The sequence below is a fragment of the Tachyglossus aculeatus genome, chromosome 14, assembly GCF_015852505.1.
Source record: "Tachyglossus aculeatus isolate mTacAcu1 chromosome 14, mTacAcu1.pri, whole genome shotgun sequence".
NCBI classification, from domain to species: domain Eukaryota; kingdom Metazoa; phylum Chordata; class Mammalia; order Monotremata; family Tachyglossidae; genus Tachyglossus; species Tachyglossus aculeatus.
In genome coordinates, this window is record NC_052079.1 from 51,243,023 (window position 1) to 51,257,144 (window position 14,122).

Consider the following 14,122-nt stretch of genomic DNA (forward strand, 5'->3'; position numbering starts at 1 on the left):
TAGATGTTCATATGTTCCTGTCTTATGTCTTCTTACAGATTTTATAGGCATTTGTGGGAGCTCCCTGCTTCAGGAGTCTCCTCACCTGAAACCACTATTGGGGTACACCCCAGCCAGCTCAACAGTGACAGTGAAAGAAGTGCAGAGTACAGTGTCCTGCACCCAGTAAGTGCTCAACAAATATGGTTGACTGACTGATGGATTGATTGTGGGGTTTTTGCGTGATTTCAGGTGTGTGTGAGATCACCCGCATCTTATCCTGGCCCTGGAAATTGGGAGTTTATAAAGGAGTCTGTATAATTCTCTAGGGTCTAATATAGTGCACCGCATGTAGAAGATACTTCCTAATGGTGACCAACAGGAAAAAAACAATCAGCTTCCCGAAAAAGCGTGATTATTCCCCTCAACAGAGTCTCAGGATTTACCTCGGTGGATTTCCAGGCACTGATTTTGAGTGGCAGTGTTTCTTGGGATGTTGTGTTTTTGCTTGGCATCTGAAAGGATTGGTTCTGCTCTTGCTTCTCTTCTGTCTTGTGGGCATGTCCTGTCGATGAAAGATAGTTTTAAAATGGATTTGGAAAAAAAAAAAGAAAAAAGCAGGGGTAATGATATGCAAGTGCTAAATATCCTAGAGGTAATCAGTGGAAAAAATTCCCCTGAAGGTTCATTTAGTCCACTAAATATAACACTGACGGCCACTCGGTTAAGTGTAAATGGTAACGGTGTTTGCGCTTTTTTAGGATAGCAAACTCAGGTCGATTCCAAAATCACTTCAGTTACGTAGTTTCTACTCTCATGCCTTCTGTTTCTAAGCACAAGTATTGTAAACATGCCTTATGCTGTTGTGTTTTTTTTAAAAAAAAATAGGAAACAATCAAATGAAAAAAGCGGAGTGAAAATGTGAAAATTATTCAAATGACTGTCTAGCAAAGCAAGACTAACATTATCCCTACCCCCACTACAAGTATTTTAATTAGTCTGTAAAAACAGTTTATTACTGCAGTATGGCTTCCTTGTGTTCTAATGGAGGAACTAATCAGGGGTTTATAGACCATTTGATAGCGAAAGAGAAGAAAACTCAAATCCTCTACAAGAAAAAAAAAACGCTTCAAAGCACTTGAAGGAATAGGCAAATGAAAATAAACCAATAATTTCAATATTCAAATATTTCCTTTGTCACCATTTCAGATCTTTGAGTTGAACAAGATCTCTTTCATCTTCTTGAGAATTATCCTTTTAAACAGAAAACTTTTCATCCTTTAATTTGCCCAAATGGTTTCATTCCAATTTCTTTGACAATTAATGTTATGATACCACATGGCAAATCGGAGAACCACACATTTATTTTAGCTGCAAAAATTTGATATTTGGCAATGGTGAAGACATATATCACTTTTATATCTAGTGTTATGAGTTTTAATTGTTCATTTAAATTTAGCTTATCTAGTTACGATATCTTCCATTAATACTTTTCATTTTGAATTCACTTTAACATTCGCTGTAAAGAGTAGCAAATTTGTTTTTAAAACAAAGTGGATATATGCATTTGGGTAATTTAAGAATGGGAATAACAAAAATTGTTATAGAGCAACTATTGAAATAATAATAATAATAATAATAATAATAATAATAATAATAATAATGGCATTTATTAAGTGCTTACTATGAGCAAAGCACTGTTATAAGTGCTGGGGTGGTTACAAAGTGATCAAGTTGTCCCACGGGGGGCTCACAGTCTTAATCCCCATTTTACAGATGGGTTACAGATGAGGTAACTGAGGCACAGAGAAGTTAAGTCACTTGCCCAAAGTCACACAGCTAACAATTGGTGGAGCAGGGATTTGAACCCATGACCTCTGACTCCAAAGCCCATGCTCTTTCCATTGAGCCACACTAGTTTTAAAGAGACCTACATTATTTCCGAAAATGTCAGATCCTGGCAGATTAGAACAGCAGGATTACAAATCACAGAACTGGATTGAAAATTCCTGTTTCTAGGGTCCACCCCTTCCTCTCCATCCAAATGGCCACCAGGCTGGTCCAGACACTTGCCTTCCGGCTTGACTACTGTATCAGCTTCCTCCCAAAAGTCCATGTCTTCCCTCCCTAGTTGGCACTTTACTCGGCCTGTCCAAATCATTTTTGTAAAAACAATTTTCTGCAGATGCCACTCCTATCCTCAAAAACCTCTTATGATTGCCCATTCTTCTTCTCCTCATCAAGTCCCTTCTAGACTATGAGCCCGTTGTTGGGTCGGGACCGTCTCTATATGTTCCCAACTTGTACTTCCCAAGCGCTTAGTACGGTGCTCTGCACACAGTAAGTGCTCAATAAATACGATTGAAGGAATGAATGAAGCGAAAATGCTGGCCCATCGGTTTTAGGACATTCAATATGCTCTCTCACGCTACTCTCTTCTCCTGCCACACCCCACCTCACACTCTTTGTTCCTCTCCGACTGTCCTATTAACTCTGCCTCATTCTCATCCCTCCCTCTACCAAACCCTTGCTCCATCTCTTCCCTACCTAGAACTCCTTCCTCCTCTAAATCCTACAAATCACAACTCTCCCCATCTTCAAAACTCTTCCGAAATCACATCTCTTCCAGGAGGTCTTCCCAGATTAATTTCTAATCTATCCCTCCACCACTTCCACTTTAGCACTTCTCACCCTGTAAAAGTAATTATGTACGCTCAACCTCCCTGTATCAATCAATCAATCAATCAGTCGTATTTATTGAGCGCTTACTATGTGCAGAGCACTGTACTAAGCGCTTGGGAAGTACAAATTGGCATCACATAGAGACAGTCCCTACCCAACAGTGGGCTCACAGTCTAAAAGGGGGAGACAGAGAACAGAACCAAACATACCAACAAAATAAAATAAGTAGGATAGAAATGTACAAGTAAAATAAATAAATAAATAAATAAATAAATAGAGTAATAAATATGTACAACCATATATACATATATACAGGTGCTGTGGGGAAGGGAAGGAGGTAAGACGGGGGGATGGAGAGGGGGACGAGGGGGAGAGGAAAGAAGGGGCTCAGTCTGGGAAGGCCTCCTGGAGGAGGTGAGCTCTCAGTAGGGCCTTGAAGGGAGGAAGAGAGCTAGCTTGGCAGATGGGCAGAGGGAGGGCATTCCAGGCCCGGGGGATGACGTGGGCCGGGGGTCGATGGCGGGACAGGCGAGAGCGAGGTACAGTGAGGAGATTAGTGGTGGAGGAGCGGAGGGTGCGGGCTGGGCAGTAGAAGGAGAGAAGGGAGGTGAGGTAGGAGGGGGCGAGGTGATGGAGAGCCTTGAAGCCCAGGGTGAGGAGTTTCTGCCTGATGCGCAGATTGATCGGTAGCCATTGGAGGTTTTTGAGGAGGGGAGTAATATGTCCAGAGCATTTCTGGACAAAGATAATCCGGGCAGCAGCATGAAGTATGGATTGAAATGGAGAGAGACACGAGGATGGGAGATCAGAGAGAAGGCTAGTGCAGTAGTCCAGACGGGATAGGATGAGAGCTTGAATTAGCAGGGTAGCGGTTTGGATGGAGAGGAAAGGGCGGATCTTGGCAATGTTGCGGAGCTGAGACCGGCAGGTTTTGGTGATGGCTTGGATGTGAGGGGTGAATGAGAGAGCGAAGTCGAGAATGACACCAAGGTTGCGGGCTTGTGAGACGGGAAGGATGGTAGTGCCGTCAACAGAGATGGGAAAGTCAGGGAGAGGACAAGGTTTGGGAGGGAAGACAAGGAGCTCAGTCTTCGACATGTTGAGCTTTAGGTGGCGGGCGGACATCCAGATGGAGATGTCCTGAAGGCAGGAGGAGATGCGAGCCTGGAGGGAGGGGGAGAGAGCAGGGGCAGAGATGGAGATCTGGGTGTCATCAGCGTAGAGATGATAGTTGAAGCCGTGGGAGCGAATGAGGTCACCAAGGGAGTGAGTGTAGATTGAGAACAGAAGGGGACCAAGCACTGAACCTTGGGGAACCCCCACAGTAAGAGGATGGGAGGGGAAGGAGGAGCCTGCAACAGAGACTGAGAAAGAACGACCGGAGAGATAAGAGGAGAACCAGGAGAGGACGGAGTCTGTGAAGCCAAGGTCAGATAACGTGTTGAGGAGAAGGGGGTGGTCCACAGTGTCAAAGGTAGCTGAGAGGTCGAGGAGGATTAGGACAGAGTATGAGCCGTTGGATTTGGCAAGCAGGAGGTCATTGGTGACCTTTGAGAGCGCAGTTTCCGTGGAATGAAGGGGACGGAAGCCAGACTGGAGGGGGTCGAGGAGAGAGTTGTTGTTGAGGAATTCTAGGCAGCGCGTGTAGACAACTCGTTCAAGGAGTTTGGAAAGGAATGGTAGGAGGGATATGGGACGATAACTAGAAGGTGAGGTGGGGTCAAGAGAGGGTTTTTTTAGGATGGGAGAGACATGGGCATGTTTGAAGGCAGAGGGGAAGGAACCAGTGGAGAGTGAGCGGTTGAAGATGAAAGTTAAGGAGGGGAGAAGGGATGGAGCGAGAGATTTCATAAGATGAGAGGGAATGGGGTCAGAAGCACAGGTGGCCGGAGTAGCACTTGAGAGGAGGGAGGAGAGTTCCTCTGAGTATACCGCTGGGAAGGATGGGAGAGTAGCAGAGAGTGTTGAGAGCCGGGGGGTTGGAGAAAGGGGGGAAGAGACTTTGGGGAGGTCGGACCTGATGGATTTAATTTTGTTAATGAAGTAGGAGGCCAGATCGTTGGGGGTGAGGGAAGGAGGAGGGGGGAGGAACCGGGGGCCTGAGAAGGGAGCTGAATGTACGGAAGAGCTGGCGGGGGTGATGGGCATGGGTGTCAATAAGGGAGGAGAAATAGTTTTGTCTGGCAGAAGAGAGGGCTGAGTTAAGGCAGGAAAGGATAAACTTGAAGTGAACGAGGTTGGCATGGTGTTTAGACTTTCGCCAGCAGCGTTCGGCAGCTCGAGCATAAGAGCGAAGGAGGCGGACAGTGGCAGTGATCCAGGGCTGTGGGTTAGTGGTGCGAGAGCGGCGAAGGGAAAGGGGAGCGAGCGAGTCTAGCTGAGTAGAAAGGGTAGAGTTGAGAGCAGTAATCTGATCATCAAGACTGGGTAGAGAGGAGAGGGCGGCGAGGTGGGGTGTGAGGCGCTCCGAAAGATGGGTGGGGTCCAGAGAGCGGAGATCTCTGTGAGGGAGTAATACGGATTTACAGGGGAAAGGAGTGTGAGTGAGGAGGCAGGTGAGAAGATTATGATCAGAGAGAGGGATCACAGAGTTGGTGAGGGTGGACACAGTGCAGCGGTAGGAGATGATGAGGTCGAGGGTATGACCAAGTTGGTGAGTGGGTGAGGTGGGGTGGAGGAAGAGGTTGGCAGCGTCAAGGAGAGATAGAAGGCGGGCGGCAGAGGAGTCGTTAGGGATATCCATGTGGATATTGAAGTCTCCGAGGATCAGAGTGGGCATGGAGAAGGAGAGAAGGAAGGTGAGGAAGGGGTCAAAGTCGTTAAAGAAGTTGGAAGTGGGGCCCGGAGGGCGGTAGATGACGGCTACAAGAATCTGGAGGGGGTGGTAGAGGCGAATAATGTGGGCTTCAAAGGAAGGGAAGGAAAGGGAAGGGGGAGGAGGGATAGTGCGAAAGCGACATTGGGGGGCGAGAAGGAAACCGACACCTCCTCCTTTTCCGGTGAGTCTGGGGGAGTGGGAGAAGAAGAGGCCTGCACTGCAGAGAGCAGCAGAAGAGACCGTGTCGTCCGGCGACAGCCATGTTTCAGTTAGGGCGAGGAGGAGTAGAGAACTGGAAAGGAAAAGGTCCAGGATGAAAGGGATCTTACTTAAAACGGAGCGGGGGTTCCAGAGGCCACACTTGGCATCAGCTGTCGAGGGTGGGGAGGGAGGGGGAAGGGTGAGAGGGGTGGGGAGGGTTTGGATTGGGGTGAGTTGGCGGGGGCCTGGGCGGGGAGAGTGGGAAGGGGGGTGGCGATGGGAAAGGAGAACTGGGATGGGGTGGGGGCGGGGAGAAGGGGAGGAGGGGGGCCGGGAGGGAGAAGCGGAGGACCTGCGCTGGTACAGAGGAATCCTTGGTAGGGGTTGAGAGGGAGCGGTCTTGGTGGGTGAGAGGGAGGGAAACAGCTGGGTGGGAGAGGGGAAGGGGAAGGTGAGGAATGGGAATGGCAGTTGGGAGCAAGGGAACTGAAAGTTCATGGTGAGGTCAGCAGGGCGAGTGACAGTACCGCGGGGGGTTAACAATTGAGATGCAGAAGCAATAAAACAGTAGCAATGATAAAAGTAGGTGATGGCATCACAGGGTGTAGTTGAGCAATCAGTATGCTATGGCAATAATAGAATTGGCAGACAATGATGCCACAGAGAGCAGATACAAACTATTAAGAGCTGGAGTAGGGTGGGCCAGTAAGGGGGGTCAGGGAGCAGAGATACCTGGGGAGGGGAGCGAACAGTCAACTAGCATGGGAGGGCTGAGGAGGTGTGTATGTATGTATGTATGTATCATTATGTATCATTTATGTATATACCTTATGTACCCTGTTACTTAGGCATTAACTTATGTACATATTCAGCGCTTATAACAGTGCTTGGCACATAGTAAGCGCTTAACAAATACCACAATTATTGTTATTATATTCCCTTTATCCTCTCCCTATCGGTAAATTATTTTGGTGTGTCTCTCCTAGATTGTAAGCTCAAGGCCAGAGATCTTAACTCCTACATCCATTTTACAAATCTTCCAAATGCTCAGTACAATGTTCTGCATCTAGTAGATGCTCAATAAATGCCATTAATCTATTGATTGATTTTAACTGCTTGTAGAGCCCAGAACACAAAGTTTTGCAAGGTTGCAAACCTCGCATTTTGAGAGAACTGGGGGTATTTGAGAGGTCAGCAATCCATCTGAAAGTGAGATCTGGTCCTTGGCCAGCAGAATTGCAGACAGCCAAAATTGAGGCACTATCTTTGAATCACATTGTAAGTGCTTCTCGAGCGGAGACTGCATCATTTACTTGAATATCTCCAAGTGCTTAGTACAAGGTGCTCAGTAAATGCTGCTGCTGATGATCTGATTGCACAGCATGTGCGACAGGATTTTACCAAGTCCAGGTACAGACATTTCTGCCAGAATCTGGCATTTTACGAAATAATAAAGATAAAATGCAATATTAGAATGGAGGAATAGAGTGGTAGCAACCTGGCCTGGAATTCAAAAGGATCTGGGTTCTAAACCTGACTCTGCTGTTTGTCTGCTGTGTGGCCTTGGGCAAGTCACTTAATTCTCTGTGCCTCAGTTACATCATCTGTTAAGTGGGGATTAAAATTGTGAGCCTTATGTGGACCATGGACTGTGTTCAACCTGATTAGCTTGTATTTTCCCCCAGCGCTTAGTAAAGTTCACTTAACAAATGCTATTTAAAAAAAAATCATGGCTGTGTAGTGGTTAAAACGTGATAAGGTTTACAGGAATGCTTATTTTAGCAGCTCTTTCAAGCAAAATCAAAGGGTCCCTTGGCAACACTGTCATCAGCAGCTCATTAGCACTGCTTTGGGAATCCAGCATAACATTCTACCATTGTTTCCTGGAAACTGAACTTTAAGTTGAAAATAAATAGATTGAGCGGACATACAAACATATGTGCTAAGGAAAGTGTAAATGAGCTTCTAAGTACTAGAGATGGCTGAAAGGATGATATGGCTTGGGGGGCTGGGAAATTAATTGGAGAAAACTTGTTTTAGGAGAAAGGATTTTTGTAAGACTTTGTGTGGAGAACTGTTGTCAGTCTGATGTGGGAATGAAGGGAGCTCTACGTCAGAGCAACAGCGTGAGTGAGGGAGTGAAGTGGGGAGAGTCAAGAGTGAGATACAGCTAAAAGGCTGGCTTGGAAGGAGAGAAGAAAGCAGACTGGGGAAGAGTCCATAAAGCGAGCAGGAAAGGTGGCTGGGACCAGAGGGTGGAGATCCTTATTTCTTTATTTTACTTGTACATATCTATTCTATTTATTTTATTCTGTTAGTCTGTTTGGTTTTGTTCTCTGTCTCCCCCTTCTAGACTGTGAGCCCACTGTTGGGTAGGGACTGTCTCTATATGTTGCCAACTTGTACTTCCCAAGCGCCTAGTACAGTGCTCTGCACACAGTAAGCGCTCAATAAATACGATTGATTGATTGATTGATCCTGGAAGCTGATTGTGAGGAGTTTAGTTAGGAGCTGCTGTATATCTTTTTCATTCCTCTTCTTCTTCCTCTCCCTTCTTCTCCTCCTCCTCCTACTATTTGTCAAGCACTGTTTTAAGTGCTGGGACGGATAAAAGATAATCAGGTCGGAAAGAGTCCCTGTTCCATTTGGGGCTCACACTTCAAGTTATTTGCAAAGAAATAGAAGGAACCAGTGGGGCGTTTTTAAGAAGAGGTGAAATGTGGGCTGAATGATGGTTCAGGAAGAAGACCTATGCAAAGGCAACATGGGGTATGGATTGGAAAGAAGAGAGGCTGGAGGCTGAGACTGTGAGCCCACCTTTTAGACTGTGAGCCCACTGTTGGGTAGGGACTGTCTCTATATGTTGCCAACTTGTACTTCCCAAGCGCTTAGTACAGTGCTCTGCACACAGTAAGCACTCAATAAATACGATTGATTGATTGATTGAGAGACCAGCAAGGAGGCTACTGCGATACTCTAGTCAAGGAAAGCCACAGTTTGCACCAAGGTCATAGAAATTTGGGTGGAGAAGAAGGGGCAAACCTGGGAGATGAGCATACCAGTGGGATTGGCAGTAACTTACTGAAGCTCTTACCGTGTTCATTAATTGATTGTTTTTGCCTTATCTTGTTATTCCTTTTCCTCTCAAATCCACTCCCCACCCCTTTTAGATTTTAAACTGTGAGTCCCCTGTGAGCTAAGAGCAGTTTTGAATTCTCATCCTTTGACCTTTCATCAGAGCTCAGTACCACAGGCTGCATAATCATTAGTATTTATTGAGAGCACTGTACCAAGCATTTGGGAGAGTACACTACAACCAAGTCGGGGGACACATTCCCTCCCCGACAGGAGCTTCACAAAGTAAGGACTCAGCAGATGCAGCGAATCAGAATAATAAAGTTCACGGTACGTACTAGAAAGGTGCAGCCTTGGGACTTTGAAAAGCTTACACTTGTTCGCTGAAGCGGGATTCTCTGGTGGCGGGGCAGAGGCAGAGGAAGTAGGTGAGTGACTTGTAGCTGGAAATCCTTTGGGGAATGTCACCGAGTAGGACGTTCGTCGCCTTGTTCGGCAGGCGATCTCACGCTCTTTTTGCAACAGTTGTTCATCCATCAACAAAGCTATTATTTGCTTAGATTTTTCTCGAACGTAATAACCTGATAAATATATTGGATCTAGTTTAGAGAAGGAAATGAACCGAAGTGGATTTCATCCTAAAGAAAGAGATTCCAAGAATTAACTAGAGAGGTCACAAATAGCTGATTGTAGGAAAATGCACGGTAACTAAGAACAAATGCCACCTTCTCCTTATACCTACCAATAAGTTACTGGAAAGGTAATCTGAATTTCACTGCTGTCCCAGTTTTGACAAATTGGCTTTCTTTAGTAATGATGGAGGAAGCAAATGTATTTAGAAGTTGATGCTCTATCAATGTTTGGCAAATCTGTGTTATCCCATACTGACATCACATTTGTTACTAAATTTAAAATATTGCAGCAGTTGGTTGCAAATAATAACTTACCTTCTCTGAGGCTCATTTCCTTCCTCTGCAAAATGGGGATTCAGTACCTGTGTTCCTTCCTACTTCAAATGTGAGCCCCATGTGGGTCCTGATTATCTCATATCTACCCCAGTGCTTAATACAATGCTTGGCACATAATAAGCACTTAACTCTCATGATTATTATTATTACTGGTACTGGTACTTATTGAGCCCTTACAGTGGGCAGAGCACTGTGCTAAGCTCAAAAAAGCAGAGTGGCCTAGTGGATAGAGTACAGGCCTGGGAATCAGAAGGACCTGGATTCTAATCCTGCTCTGCCACTTGACTGCTATAATAATAACAATGATATTTGTTAAGCTCTTACTATGTGCAAAGCACTGTTCTAAGCGCTGGGGGAATAAAGGGTGATCAGGTTGTCCCACGTGGGGCTCACAGTCTTAATCCTCATTTTACAGATGAGGGAACTGAGGTACAGAGAAGTTAAGTGATTTGCCCAAAGTCACATAGCTGACAACTGGCAAAGCTGGGATTTGAACCCATGACCTCTGACTCCAAAGCCCGGGCTCTTTCCACTGAGCCACGCTGCTTCGCTATGTGACCTTGGGCAAGTCATTTCACGGCTCCGTGCCTCAGTGACCTCATCTGTCCAATGGGGATTAAGGCTGTGAGCCCTTTGCGGGACAGGGACAGAGTCCAACCCGAGTGGCTTGTATTCGTTCATTCAAAAGTACTTATTCAGCATTTACTGTGTGGAGAGCATTGTACTAAGTGCTTGGGAAAGTACAACACAACAATAAACAGTGATATATTCCCTGCCCACAGTGAGCTTCTCCACCCCAGCATTTAGTACAGTGCCTGGCACAGAGTAAGTGCCAGAGTTCCCAAGCCCCTGGCCCACGTCCTCCCCCTGGCCTGGAATGCCCTCCTTCCCTCCGCACATCCGCCAAGCTAGCTCTCTTCCTCCCTTCATCATCATCAATCGCATTTATTGAGCGCTTACTATGTGCAGAGCACTGTACTAAGCGCTTGGAAAGTACAAACTGGCAACATAAGCCCTACTTCAAAGCCCTACTGAGAGCTCACCTCCTCCAGGAGGCCTTCCCACACTGAGCCCCCTTTCTCCTCTCCCCCTCCCCATCCCCCCCTCCCTACCTCCTTCCCCTCCCCACGGAACCTGTATATATGTTTGTACAGATTTCTTACTCGATTTTACTTGTACATACTATTTATTTTGTCAATGATGTGCTTCTAGCTTTACTAGCGCTTTAGCTTTAGCGCTTAGAGGAGCAGCGTGGCTCAGTGGAAAGAGCCCGGGCTTTGGAGTCAGAGGTCATGGGTTCGAATCCCACTCCCCCACATGTCTGCTGTGTGACCTTGGGCAAGTCGCTTAACTTCTCTGAGCCTCAGTTACCTCGTCTGTAAAATGGGGATTAAGACTGTGAGCCCCACGTGGGACAACTTGATCACCTTGTAACCCCCCCCCAGCGCTTAGAACAGTGCTCTGCACATAGTAAGCGCTTAACAAATGCCATTATTATAGAGAAGCAGCGTGGCTCAGTGGAAAGAGCCCGGGCTTTGGATTCAGACGTCATGGGTTCGAATCCTGGCTCCGCCACAAGTCAGCTGTGTGACCTTGGGCAAGTCACTTAACTTCTCTGAGCCTCAGTTACCTCATCTGTAAAAATGGGGATTAAGACTGTGAGCCCCACGTGGGACAACTTGATCACATTGTATCCCCCCCAGCGCTTAGAACAGTGCTTTGCACATAGTAAGTGCTTAACAAATGCCATCATTATTATTATTATTATTACTTCTATTTATTCTGCTGACTTGACACCTGACCACATGTTTTGTTTTGTTGTCTGTCTCCCCCTTCTAGACTGTGAGCCCGTTGTTGGGTAGGGACCATCTAGACTGTGAGCCCACTGTTGGGTAGGGACCGTCTCTCTGTGTTGCCAACTTGTACTTCCCAAGCGCTTAGTACAGTGCTCTGCACACAGTAAGCGCGCAATAAATACGATTGATTGATTGATTGATTGATTGACCATCTCTATATGTTGCCGACTTGTACTTCCCAAGTGCTTAGTACAGTGCTCTGCACACAGTAAGCGCTCAATAAATGCGATTGAATGAATGAATGAATGGTGGCGTGGGACAGCTTGGAAAGACCAGTCCACAGTGGCTGTTGCCCTTGGGGGAAGACAGCACTAGTCAGGATGATTTGGGGTTGGGGGAGCCCCGAGGTGATTGGGATGGTTTCCCAGCCTCACCAGCTCCTGGAATACTTCCCAAGCGCTTAGTCCAGTGCTCTGCACACAGTAAGCGCTCAATAAATACAAATGAATGAATGAATAATTCTTTAAGAAAGCCACTGCAAACACACCCGGGCAGAATTGGTTCCTCAGAGATGACTCCCCCTCGTCCCCCTCTCCATCCCCTGCATCTTACCTCCTTCCCTTCCCCACAGCACCTGTATATATGTATATATGTTTGTACATATTTTTTTACTCTACTTATTTATTTTATTTGTACATATCTATTCTATTTATTTTATTTTGTTAGTATGTTTGGTTTTGTTCTCTGTCTCCCCCTTTTAGACTGTGAGCCCACTGTTGGGTTGGGACTGTCTCTATATGTTGCCAATTTGTACTTCCCAAGCGCTTAGTACAGTGCTCTGCACATAGTAAGGGCTCAATAAATACGATTGATGATGATGATGATGATGACTCCATTAAACAACTTTCCCTGGAGGCTAGGCCGAAGAGGTGCACTAGAAACATGGCATAGTATATAGAACACGGGCTTGGGAGTAAGAAGATCATGGGTTCCAATCCCAGCTTCACCACTTGTCCGCTGTATGGATTTAGGCAAGCCATTTCAACTTCTCGGTGCCTCAGTTACCTCCTCCGTAAAATGGGTGTTGAGACTGCGAGCCCCACGTGGGGCAGGGACTGTGTCCATCTGATTAACTTGTACCTACACTAGTCCTTAGAACTGTGCTTGGCACATAGTAAATGCTTAACAAGAGAAGCAGCGTGGCTCAGTGGAAAGAGCCCGGGCTTTGGAGTCCGAGTTCATGGGTTCGAATCCCGGCTCCGCCAATTGCCGGCTGTGTGACTTTGGGCAAGTCACTTTACTTCTCTGTGCCTCAGCTACCTCATCTGTAAAATGGGGATGAAGACTGTGAGCCCCCTGTGGGACAACCTGATCACCTTGTAACCTCCCCAGCGCTTAGAACAGTGCTTTGCACATAGTAAGCGCTTAATAAATGTCATTATTATTATTAAGTACCATAATTATTATTTTATTATTATTGTGGGCAGGGAACGCTTCTAACAACTTTGTTGTATTGTACTCTCCCAAGCGCTCAGTACAGTGCTCTGCATTTAGTAAGTGCTCAGTAGATACCATCGATCGATTAATAAACCCGATAAGTAGAGAGTGGCTGTAGGCATAATGCCCAAACACCTGCTGTCTGGAAAACTGGTTTAGGATGAAAGCAAGGAAGAAATGTTTATAATCTGGGCCCTGGTGGAGAGTCACAAGGATCAGAAGGTAGCACGCTGCAGATCAATCAATCAATCGTATTTACTGAGCGCTTACTGTGTGCAGAGCACTGTACTAAGCGCTTGGGAAGTACAAGTTGGCAACATATAGAGACAGTCCCTACCCAACAGTGGGTTCACAGTCTAAAAGGGGGAGACAGAGAACAAAACCAAACATACTAACAAAATAAAATAAATAGAATAGATCTGTACAAGTAAAATAAATAAATAAATAGAGTAATAAATATGTACAAACATATATACATATATACAGGTGCCGTGGGGAAGGGAAGGAGGTTAGATGGGGGGGATGGAGAGGGGGACGAGGGGGAGAGGAAGGAAGGGGCTCAGTGTGGGAAGGCCTCCTGGAGGAGGTGAGCTCTCAGTAGGGCCTTGAAGGGAGGAAGAGAGCTAGCTTGGCGGGTGGGCAGAGGGAGGGCATTCCAGGCCCCGGGGGAGGACGTGGGCCGGGGGTCGATGGCGGGACAGGCAAGAACGAGGCCTAACGGTGAGGAGATTAGTGGCAGAGGAGCGGAGGGTGCGGGCTGGGCTGCAGAAGGAGAGAAGGGAGGTGAGGTAGGAGGGGGCGAGGTGATGGACAGCCTTGAAGCCCAGGGTGAGGAGTTTCTGCCTGATGCAGATGACAGTCAAGTCAAGTCACCAGGGAAAGTGACGAAGATTACGTGCCAGTTTGCACCCAGAAAAAACAATCCTAGAAATAGCCAAAGATCATCAATGGTAACTCAAAACTGAAAGCTTTGCTGATCTTTTCTACCTATCCAACATACTGCTTAAGAGAAGCAGTGCGGTCTAATGGAAAGAACACAGAACACAGGTCAGAGCACCTGGGTTCTGATCCTAGCTCTGCCACTTGTCTTCTGGGTGACCTTGGAC

At 46.5% G+C, this 14,122-nt stretch overlaps 1 protein-coding gene across 1 annotated transcript in view; it reads right to left on the bottom strand.

The window, feature by feature from the left end:
* The window catches only part of ENTHD1 (ENTH domain containing 1), a 74,056-nt gene that overhangs the window by 42,089 nt on the left and 17,845 nt on the right, over positions 1 to 14,122 (bottom strand). Inside the window, exons 3-4 of the mRNA XM_038756715.1 lie at positions 9,094 to 9,336; positions 426 to 544 (exon numbers count right to left, since the gene is read on the bottom strand). Of these exons, the coding sequence (XP_038612643.1) occupies positions 426 to 544; positions 9,094 to 9,336 (362 nt within the window). The remainder of the gene's footprint in view (positions 1 to 425; positions 545 to 9,093; positions 9,337 to 14,122) is intronic.